At 32.3% G+C, this 12,030-nt stretch overlaps 1 protein-coding gene across 10 annotated transcripts in view; it reads left to right on the top strand.

The window, feature by feature from the left end:
- Positions 1-12,030, top strand: part of mtd (mustard) — a 443,203-nt gene that overhangs the window by 309,206 nt on the left and 121,967 nt on the right. For 9 of the 10 annotated variants that reach the window (XM_065358692.1, XM_065358688.1, XM_065358686.1 and 6 more), the window contains one exon: positions 7,587-7,678. In XM_065358692.1, the coding sequence (XP_065214764.1) occupies positions 7,587-7,678 (92 nt within the window). Of the gene's footprint in view, positions 1-6,738; positions 7,233-7,586; positions 7,679-12,030 lie in introns of those variants that run through there. The other variant, XM_065358694.1, reaches the window with a different exon arrangement.

Genomic DNA, 12,030 nt, shown 5'->3' with positions numbered 1-12,030 from the left:
AGCACAAGAACTAATTCCAAACAAACATTAATTTTACAGGGTGTCTAATGGTCATGAAAGTCATGAATCAATTCAATTCTTTATTTAAGATACATGCGGCAGCATTGCTCATGAATTTTGCTCAAAACACGTTTGAAAATTTTTAAACAGAAAATTAAACGAAAAAAAAAAATGAATAATTTGTTCAAAAAATCAGAAAAATGAAAAAACTGAAATACCTATTTACCTGCGAATTTAAAAAAAAATCCTCGCAGTTTCAAGGTATTTAATTTTTTTGGAGGGGGAGGAGGGGTATTTTCATGCGGTAAAAATGTGAAAAATAGGTCACGAAAAAGACACGAAAAAGTCATGATTTTTTATCTTGGAGTTTTGTTGGGCATCCTTTTTATCCCCTTATCGTTTTCGTGGGAACTGGTATGTTTACTAGCCAATCGATGTTGTCGAGAAAAAGGTCTGGAAATTGATTTTCAGATGGAGAAATTACACAGTAGAAAGGTCGATAAATTGGCTCAAAACCCGTTTAATGTTGCGAAGTTGTCTCAAAATTGAAAAACTTCTCGAAAATGGTGCTTGTGTTAATAAATTTTGATGGTTTTTTGGTGAAAAATTGAATATTTAAAACAATGCCAATTTTTTTTGCCATATTTTTTCAGGTTGACTTTTAATAGTTAGTAACGTAATTTGAGTTTTCTTACTTGAATAAACTTTGATGGTGTTTGCGAAAAATTATTGAATGTTGAAAATCGAAAATCATGGTTATGGTTATGGATGATTCTGTTGCTTATAATTTATTTTATTCTGAAGGAAAATGCGATGGATTGAGTGAATTGGGGGGGGGCTGAGATGAGAGATTCGCAAAATTGGGGATGAGATGAGAGATTTGCAAAATTAACAAGTTGAAACGAAAGAAGGTTGAAAAAAAGGTTGAGAAATTCAATGTCAAAAAAAAGATACAGAAATTCTTATCGTGAAAGGTTACCGGAATGCATTGTGGACATCCGCCTTTCTAAAATTTTGATATTTGCACGATTTTTGACTTTTTCAAATACATGTAGGTTTATTTTTAGGCTCAGTACGAATCTCAAAAAAAGATTAAAAAATGAGTTACCTAGTTTATTATAAAGAAATGCTTGAAAAAAGTAGGTACTCAAATCGTCAATTTTTAATTTTATTTCGTTAAAGAATTTTGTTCATATTTTTTTCGACCCAAAAAGCTTTTTTTATTGAAATCCGTCAAAAATTTGAAAATCAAACAGCGCAGCTGACCTTTGGTCGAAAATTTAAAATAAATATGATTTTTCCTAGAATCGAACTGAAGTTAAATTCGAAGTCGAACCCATAGCAAGCACTTCCTTGTTGATACATACTTAATCGAAAATTCGAAATTGAAACCCCGGCTTCTATAATTTTTCAGGGTTATAGGTTATAGGAAGCAATTACTGCAGTTGTGTATGTTGACTGAGAATTAATTGCTTGAATTATTCTAGATGAAAGAGAAGCCATAGAGCACTAAGCCTGTCTGTTTGTAATAGTTTTTTTTTAATATTGCAACTAGGTAGAAATTGCACCGATTTTACTGTTGGTCATTTTGTTTGAAGGTACTCGTAAATGCAGCTTGCTGTGAGCAGGACCGTCGAGGGCCAATGCGAACCCGGGGCAAATGTAATTTGGTCCCATTTCTAACTACCGACTGATATACCTGGGGAAAAAAATACTAATTTCGTCAATTGATATCATATATTTGTATGATTCATAAAAATTTTAATTTTCTGTTTTGAATTTTTGGGGGCTCAAATAATGATTTTTTTTGTTTTAAAACAATAAACAAAATGGCTCCGAGCGAAACAAGGGCGAAAGTTTTTGAAAATTTGGTTTGCAAGAGGCCTAAAAAATATGATTTTTTTTAGGAAGTTGATTTTGAAAAAAAAAAGGCAGGCCCTGGCAAAACGAGGGTGAAAACTTTTGAAAATGTGTATTTTAAGAGGACTAAAAACGCTGTTTTTTTATGCATAGAACATTTTGGCTTTTAAAATTTTAGAATTTGAAAAAAAATTTTAGGATGTTAATTTTGAAAAAGAAGAGAGAACGTGCCCAAGTGAGGGCGTCGAATTTTTATAAATTTCAATTGTGAAAAAAAAAGGGCAAGTTTTTGAAAATTTGTGTTTTGAGAAGCCTTTCATCACAGGCCTTTTTTTGCCAGGCCTTCCAGAAAGCTTGGGCCCGGAGAAAACTGCGCCCTTTGCCTCCCTCTGGACGGCCATGACTGTGAGATGACTGAACATTCGTCAAAATTTTAACATAATCTGTTCTCAAAATAATAAAAAATCTGACGAGTAGTTGAGAATTTTCAGGAGTTAAGTTTTCCTTAAAATTTCAATTTTTGTTTGTCGAGGCTCGTCAGGTACGATGAGGAGCCTAAAAGCAGCCAAAGCTAACCAAGTTAGGTCAATAATCGTGAAAACTTGCAAAATCTGTGCTCTACTTTTCTGATCTTACTCTTTGGTGGGACCAGGATATACAGAATTGGAGAGTGATCATCGACTTATTAATAAATTTACCACCCTTAAGCATGAATATAGGTACCTAGTCTATATACGAAACATTTAAAATGGATGTAAAATTTCATCGTCGTGGAAAGAAAGCTCGTTTGATCGTCGTTTACACAACCTATATTTATCTTTTACCATTGTAAATGCTGCTCGTCGTGTACCTACCTGTAAGTTACCTACATAATAGGTACACAGTGTACGTATAGCATGTAGTACGCGAGACGACTTGCAAAAAAGTCAGACTAATATTTACTTTGGTTAGAAACGTAACGTATTGTTTTCGAAATCAAAGGTATATATTTGGTTTGTGTTTTTATTCTATTTTGTGGTAGCTCGACTTTTCCCATTACACACATTCGTACTCACCGTGTAAGTTCGGTATATACTTAAATTGAATATTGCACGGAATTCGTACATACGTAAGGTACAAACCTTGAAGCGTACGGTTGTATTTTTTTTCTTCAACTGATTGAATTTTTCGGTTATTTTCCGTCATCGTACGGTGCGTCGCTTCGGTGGTGGTTCTTAATTAAACGAGAAAATCATCGTAATGTCCTCGAAAATAACGGCGCAGGATTAATAATTAAAATGAAACGAATCGTACATGTGACCTAAAAGGTTCCCAAATGAATAAATGAAAAGCCAGAGAGCCAGAAAAGCAGCACCACCGTTTGTAGTAATGATACCCGAGCCCAAGAATCATGTGCGTTTGCTTCGATTGCTGCCACAGTTCGCCTTGCAAGTTGCGAGTAGGCAGCTTATTTAACGCAGAATTTTTACGAGTGCTGGGAAAGTTTCAGTTTCAGGAAAACAGTACGAAGTACGAACGACTGCGACTGGGGGTTGTTAGCGACGTCGATAAGGTTCCTGTTTTTGTGGCAATTCTAGTTGCGTATAATTTATTCGTATAAAATGAAAAAGTTAATTTTTGTTCTAGTTTTTTTGTTGTTGTTCAAACGAAACGATCGAGCGAGGAAGGTACAGATAGGGGTATTTTTGAATTGTTAATACGTATACTAAGTTTGCCTCGCTCGATGTACCTTGCCTACGTGTATAGTTGTTCGAAACTTTAAGTGAAATCAATACGATATTGTTTAAGTTGCGAAAATATTATGTTCTTGGGATTTAAATATTTTTAAATTGTTACGACATCGATGACGAAATCAATTTTGTTTCAAAAGAGAATTTTTTTCGAATGTTTTTTTTTCATTTTTATTGAAAAATTCTCACGTTTGTCGGATTGATTTTTATTTTTCATTTTATTTATGGTAATGTCGTCTACGATAGCGTACACGTCGCCAATATTACTATTAGTGGCCACTTTGATAGCTTTATTTGGAAATATTCAAATTTAGAAATAACCAAACGAATGCTCAACAAGACCGTCAGAAGCAATTTTTCAATATTGCTTCCTGTTTTGTACAGGGAAAGGGAAAAGGATAAGGTCACGTTTGAGACCATTCTCTCCTGGATTATCATAGAGAAACGTCAATCGTACCTCTTCCTCCCTACTTACCTAATGTTGATAATGAAAGCTTTCCTATTCGATACCAAAAATACAATATTTTATTTTTAAAAAATGACTGTCCGATGAAAGAGCTAAAAGAGAAATTGAGGCAAAAAACATCGACGAGATAAAAGTTGGCATTTTTTTCCATGTCTGAAACTAACATTATTACGAAATGAAATTGGACTGCAGCCATGATTGTAGCATCTTGAAAGTTTCTTTTCGTGTTTGTTTACAAGAAATGGCGTTATTTTTTCGGGTTAAAAGTTTAAACCACCTAAGTTTCTATTATATAAGATGAAACGAAAAATAGAGACAAAGTACGCTTGTTAAACAGCCACGGATTTATCTCAATTAATTTCGTATTTGGGTGAAAATTTATTTCACTGTGGTGGAGGTGAGAGCAGTTTGTGCAAATAGCTATTTGCTGTAAAAAAAAAATGTGAATTTTATGGTAGATGCTTTGTTGTTGTTGTTTTTTTTTTGGTACGTTTTGGTGCTTTTGCTGAAATTGTCAAGGTCACTTTTTCGTTAAAAAAATATACCCTTTTTGTCAAAATTGCAGTTTTTTCGCAAAAAAAATTCAATAAGTTTCAATTTTTTTCTAGATTTACCATTCGATTTTTAACCAAAAAATTGAAAACAAGTCCCTTCGTATCACTTTTGCCAAAAATTGTCAAAAATGTCAAAAATTCTCATTTTTTAAAAAAGTTGTCAAAAATTCTCATTTCTTTAAAAATTGTCAAAAATTCTCATTTTTTCAAAAATGGACAAAAATCTCGTTTTGTTTGCAAAATCACGAAAAATTGATCTTTTTTTAGAAAAAATTCCATGAAGTATTACTTTTTTCCAAAATTTGTGCAAAAGTCTTGCTTTTTACTCAAAATTGCTAAGAATGAGCAATAAAAAAATACTTATAAATTTTTTGCTTATACTAGTTCCCAGAACTTTCCATTTTTTATTTAAATTGCCAAATTTTTGCTTTTTAGCAATGTTGCTAATGATGTTCATTTTTTTTTCCAAAAATTACCCGAAACCAAAAGTTTTGCCTTTTTTTTTAGAAATTGCTCAAAAGTATCACTTTGTGAAATTATTGCCTTGCATTTTGTAAAAAAATTATCAAAAATTCTTACTTTTCAGCAGAATTGCTAAAAATTGTCGTTTTTTTTGCAAAAAAATCTGCAAAGTCTCAGTTTTTTCCAAAAAACCCTTCTATGGACTTAAAAACTGGCAAAAGTTTCAAATTTGCATCACTTGTACTTGTTAACCCTCTCGAACGTTACGATATCTCTATTTAGTATCTTTTCCCCTCTTACTTTGAGCACCCCTGCCCCCCCTGCAAAGCAAATGCAATTTGAGAACTGCAGTTTGGGCCATTTATTGTCACCTCTCATCGATGAAAAATATTTCAAAAATTTCCAGCCCCAATTGCAGACAGCTCAGCGATTTGACATTAACCTTCAAATAGTATTCTTTCAAAACTTAAAAAAAAATGTTATAGATTTGATCTGTCTGAGATACTCGTACTCGAACGTGGGCTATGGTTCTTCTTACATCATCATATTATTTAATGACATGGAAATAATTAAAGTCGATCTTAAATATCCATGACGTAAACGAACCAAAGCAATGCGAATAAGCTCGATGAAATAATTTTCTTCGCAGCTTCACCAACGTCATTCTTTTCCCCCCCTCCCTGCCCCCCGCCCCACCTGGTACGTGGTTGAAAGAAAATTGAAGGATATAAAAAATACATCAATATCGAACGTGTCTTGAGTTTTGTCTTTTTATTGTTGGCACTCAGAGAAGTAGTATATCGGTGCGTAAAATCTTATACGATTAATAAAACGAGCGTAAAATTTTGTAAATTTATCGCTACGTGTAATGTAAGGAATTCGTTATCTTTTTTTTTATGAAAGTAAAAGCAGTTATCAATAAAATGTATGTGAAATGCTGAGACTACTGTTGCTTCTTTTATCTATACGAGTATCTCGAGTCTTTGGAGTTTTTCAAGACTTCGAGTATTGACGAAAAATATGGTATTTTATCATCCTTATTCCTTTTTAGTTGTTCATTTGGAATGAAAATTGAACATTTCCCATCGTGGAAAAGTTTTCGAATTTCGTCTAGTAGGTTTTTGCGAAACTATTTTGATGTTATTGTCGACTGTCGTTGTCACATGTGACATGTGCGAAATAATGTCGTGTTTTTATTTCGTCGAACACTGGCTTTCGACGAATTGTTTTCATTTTCGGAGGAAACATTGTTTGAAATGAGAAATGAAACGATAGTGTTCATGTTGAAATGTTTTAGTAAATGAATTTTTTTTTGAAATAATTTTATTTTATTCATATTCTACGACGTATTCATTAAAATTAGGTAATACGAATTACGATATACGAATATGATTTTTTATTGTTGAATTTTGGCTTATTGCAATTTAATTAATTAATTAGAAGTACATTACCTATACAAAAAAATACAAAGAAAATAAAATTTTATTAATTAATGCTAAAAAATAATACCTACCTATATTACCTACACTCCACAAACCGGTACCGCCTTCGAAGATCACGACTTCCGATATTTGGCAACGTCGCGTTGTTATGATTTCTCGTCTTTGTTGTTTACGACGCGAGACGCCTTATCTAAGCATGAAGTTTTATCAAAAAAAAAAAAGAAATAGAGGAGGAAAATTTCTCATTCTCGCTCGTATCTCGTTCGAAATGGAAAAAATTTAATCCTTTTCGGTGTCGTAAATTTCCTACGCGAATGTGGTTTAACTTGTTGATTATTTAAATGATGATAATTCACGGAATTATGAATAATAATCACTCACTCGCAGCGAGCCAAAGAAAACGTTCGTCTTGTTCATTGAAGATTTGTAACGAAAAGCAAATTATTATACCGCGTGATAAATGCAATTCAATAATATACCAGACTCAGTTTCAACGTCTATGTTTGCGTTTTAGTACTATTTTAAATTCGTTACAATGATATTGCCTCGTCTGAGTTGGATTTTTTTGAATCGTTTGCATCTGTTTTCGTGTTTCGACTTGTGCTAGAAAAAAATTGATTAAAATTTCGTATCGGTATGGATGAGTATTACGCTCACAGGGTGAATATATTCGAACAAGAAGAAGGAGACTATGTCGTCTGGTATTATAAAGTTGAAGGTACCGGTTCTCTCTTTTTGTATTACCTGATATTTTTTTTTTTTAGTTCATCTACAGTGTATTGTGTATCAATATTTGATTTATACATGCGATGAAACCAACCACACCGTATGTTATGTTATCATCATTTGGTACTCTAATTTTCGTTAAATGATTTTCATAGCATGTGTATCTCGTTATTCATTCGTTATCGTGTTTTAGCAGATGGTTGCTCGATAAACAGAAAATAGGAATATTCATTAACGTATTCGCATAGTGTACTAGTGTAGTCTGTAGTGTACGGTGATAGTTGTACTGTATTATGAACGTTAATACTTGTAGTAAATTCGATTGTGGTGTTTTTTTGTGCCGCAGATACAGATGGGGACAGTCGTAGTGGTAGCAAAGAAAGACTGGCTGAGAAAAAAATGCAGAAACCACCACCCACTCGTACGATCACCTACAAGGTAAGATGATTTTCGGTTTTAATTTTTTTTTGAAGTTGAATCAACGTTCTACGTGTAGGTAGATGAATTAGCATGTTGCTGCGAATGTTTGTTGTTGATAAGATCGAGTATTAATGTGAAATACGTGCTGGAACTTGGCTTCTGCTAGTGTAAATCTCAGAAAATGAGTGAAATTGTAAATCTCCAGACTGAAGTTTTGTCTTGAGCTGTGGTTGAAAATTGAATCTTGCAACTGGTGAGATTGATGAGATGCTGTGAGTGATCTATACGTGTAATATGTGTGGTATTACGTGTAAATCTAGGTGCACTCGGTGTATTTCAAGTTGCAATACTCGTTGGTTAGATTCAGATTGGGAAAAATACTTTATCAGATTCACATCATGAGAATAATCACTCCTATCAGTGATACGAACATCCCATACCGGTTGATTTGAGATTTTTGAAGAAGAAAAAAAATGTTGCCTTCAACTGAAAGAATTATTTGTCGAGAGTGAGGTATCTTTAATAAAATACGTGTGATCTCATATGCGAACCTATCAAGAAATGAAATGGAAATTTTTTACATTGTATTTGCATTCAGATAACTTTTCATTTTTATGAAAAACATGGGATGGATTTGGATTATTACTGACGATTTTTTTTCTTGGAATTAGTTGAGAGTTTTTGATTTGTCGTGTAAAATGGTGATTTCTTGTGATCAGTTGATTCAATTTTCAATTTTTTGTAGAGTATAAGGAGAAAAGAAATGATGGGTGATTTTGATGAGCAATGAAAAAGTAGAAGAAATTATGAGTTATTTTCTTGAGTAATGAGTGTATATAAGCAGTGAAAAATTCTGATTTTCTCTTTTACTTATTTTGAAAAAGTAAGAGGAAAAATGTTGGAATTAAATTTTTGAAATAAGTGGATGAAAAATTCAGTTTGATTGTCTTCAAATACAATTAATTGTCTGTCTGTGTACAAATTGCTCATTTTCTCACTAACCAAAATTTTTAATGTAATGTGAGCTAATCTCTGATTTCAAGAGGGTGTTTGCATTTTGATCATGGGTTGCTGGCTTGCTTGCTGCCTATTATTTTTCGTTGGAAAAATGTTTCTTCTCTGAAAACAAAGAAATATAATTTTTATATGTTCTTAGTGCTCAACCTAGTCATTCACATAAGCTCAAAGATAGTTGATTATATGTAGTCTTTGATTTTGAGTACAATGTGTAAATTAGAGTGGATCGTGAGAAACAAATGTTGGAGGATTTTGACCAAATTTAGTGGAGACCTTCAGTTTGAGTTAGAATTCTCTCAGAAAAATGTTTAGCTCCGGGAATGTCCCTAAAGAGGAGATATGTGTCCTCAAAGTCTCAGGGGAACATTTTCGAAAAAATTTAGGTTTTTTTCGTTCTAGCCCCTTCGCAACATGTTTTGGGAAAAGTGACCCAGTTCCAAAAGATGGTATTTTCAGATTCTGAGTCGTCATTAGGTCATTTTCATTAAAATTCAAGACCACTTTTAGGGTTCTACTACAATATAAGCAGCTTAAAATGTGCAAATCGCCTATTTGGATGAATTCGTGTTTTGAAATTTTTTTATACCCATTAATCTTCTCAAAAACATGAGAAGATACATATCATTTCCGAAATTGGGTTAATATTTTGGAACACAGTAGTGTTAATTTTTTTATCATTATTACCAGTTTCAAAAACTCTAAAATTGGCCAAAAATTTATCAAATGTTTCTGGGTCACTGGAAAAAAATTGTTTGATGGAAATTTTGAATTAGACGGTTGAGGGTGGAAGGAGAGTTATTATATGTAGCTGAGGTTGTTTCTTGATTAGACGCTGCAAAACATAATTATTCTTATCTGTAGAATATTTGACCTACATTTAAATCTAAGCTTGGGTATCACGATTTTTAAAAATAATTATTGCTGGACATGCCTCCATTTTAAACCACTTTTACCTAAGTAAATTTTTTGGTAGAAATGAAAAAAAATTTCCAATTGCCATAAAGTCTTGTTTTCCTACCAAAATTTCAGAAAATTCCATTTTTGCCATCAATATTCTCTGAAAATCTCACTTTTTTGATTACCAAAAAATGTTACTTTTTTGGACTATTTTTTTTTTTGTAAAAACTGTTTTTAAAAAACCATGTTTATCAACATTGCCAAAAGTCTTGTTTTTTTTCAAAATCGCAGAAATTTCCTTTTTTTTTTGGTCAAAATTGCCAAAAGTAAGAATAGTGAAAAAAATCCATTATTTATCAAAATTACCACAAAATCATATTTTTGATCAAAATTATAGAAAATCCTATTTTTATGGTCAAAATTTCCAGAAAGTTTTTACTCTTCCAGTCGCAATAAATCGTGTTTTTTCCCCCTCCAAATTCCAGAAAACTCTTGCTTCTTGAAGAAACTTTCCAAATAGTTGCTTTTTTTTGTTGCATAAAAGTGTGATTTTGTACCAAAATGTCTGATTGTTTCGCCAAATTACAAAAAAACTAGAGTTTTATCAAAAAAATCTCTCTTAGTTCGCCTACTTTTTTTGCAGGAAGTATAAAAAAGGTCCATGTTTTGTCAAAGTTGCCAAAAAGTCCTGCTTTTTTCTCTACTTTTTTTTGTCAAGTTCTTGCTTTTTTTGTCCAAATTGCAAAATAAATCCGTTTTCTATCAAAATTACCAAAAAATCTTACGTTTTGCCAAAATTGCGAAAAGTTTTGATTTTTTGTAAAAAACTGCAAAAAAATCCCATTTTTTGTCAAAATTATCAAAACATCCAGTTTTCTGTCAAATGTGTTGAAAATCTAGTTTTTTTCTGACAAAATCACAAACTTTTTTTCCTTGTCATAATTTGCTCAAAAGTTTTACTTTTTGTTTGCCAAAATTGCAAAATGAAAATTATATTTTTCTATGTACATAAATTGCAGAGATTGAAGATTCGTTTATTGTCAAAATTATCTACTACAAGTTTTTTGTTTTGTTTCTAAAATTCCATAATATTCTCACATTTGGAAGTCGTACTCGTATTTTTGAGAAAATTCATTCGAGGTGATGAGAATTAAAATATAATGGATCCAGGAACTGTCCTAGAATCGTTTTGTGCTGCCAAGATGACGCGGTGGGGGATTCCCCTTCGAAAAATTTTCCTTTGTAAAATGACAAAAATTGATTCAGCCATCTTCCTTCAACTGAAGACATCCATGGTGAATCCTCAAATTGAATATTCAGTTAATTTTTTAGTTCCGAATAACTGACTACTTTTTGTACAAATCTACATATATCTCTTTGTTTCAAAAAATTTGTTTTTCTACTTTTATTAGAGCAAGCGAGAAATAACGTTGCCAGATCTATAAAAAAAAAATAATAAAAAAAAAACATGAATGAATGTACATTTTGTTAGGTCTATAATGAATATGATTTCGCAACCCTTAGAGACAAGTCGAGGAATCCCTCACCATGCCATCGAGATTTCCAAACGTCAAATTGAAAAAAAAATGATACTTTACTCCTATTAAAAAACCGCGTTGAGCAAATACGATAAAATACCTATACCCACAACGGAATTCGAATTTAAAAATAAATCACGTGAAAGGGCGAATAATCAGGTAAACAAAACAATTCGAATCAACTGGATGGAATAAATTTCTGGTTGAATTCGCGTTTAATGAAGCTAACATCGAATATTTCCCCTTTACAAATTCTCAGTTGAAAAAAAAAAAGAATCACCTACTCGTACTATATCTGGTAACGTATGTGCAGTGTACGTACCGCTGAAGGAGTTTCAGCAAGATTTTCTTACGATTACGTATAGTAAGAGAGAGGATAAGAGAAATCGAATGGATTTTTTTACTAATTTAAATATGTGAAGAGTAGATACTGATAAATTTCATTTTTAGATACGATAAATGAGTAATTTGATAACGGTAATTGGAAATTATACGATAAAGAATCTTTTACAATCGTCAATTCGAGTGATAAGGATATAAACGAATTTTTTTTCTTTTGCAGATGACGTAGGTATTTGTGTAGTCCACGGTGCAATTACGCACAAGGGTTTTAGCATTTCGTAACCATTAGTTAACCCTCGTAATATTGATTGAAAAAGGAGAAATACACGCATGAGGTAGATGCGAGAATGTGTGCAGGAAGTACCTACCCATCTAATATAGCATATACATACAGTGTGGATAAGGAAACGAGAGGCAGAATGAAAAAAAGAACAGTAAAAAAAAAGGAGAAGAAAAAAGTATCAAAGTATCTAGCAAAAATATACGTATGGTATATGAATGGTATATATGCGGAATAACTTTTCATGGTTTCTTTTGTAAAGTACCTATCTACGTGTATAGGTAGGTAATACCTAC

The sequence above is a fragment of the Planococcus citri genome, chromosome 3 (genome assembly GCF_950023065.1).
Source record: "Planococcus citri chromosome 3, ihPlaCitr1.1, whole genome shotgun sequence".
NCBI classification, from domain to species: Eukaryota; Metazoa; Arthropoda; class Insecta; order Hemiptera; family Pseudococcidae; genus Planococcus; species Planococcus citri.
Note: the sequence above shows the minus strand (reverse complement) of the source record. Positions and strands in the feature narration are given on the sequence as shown.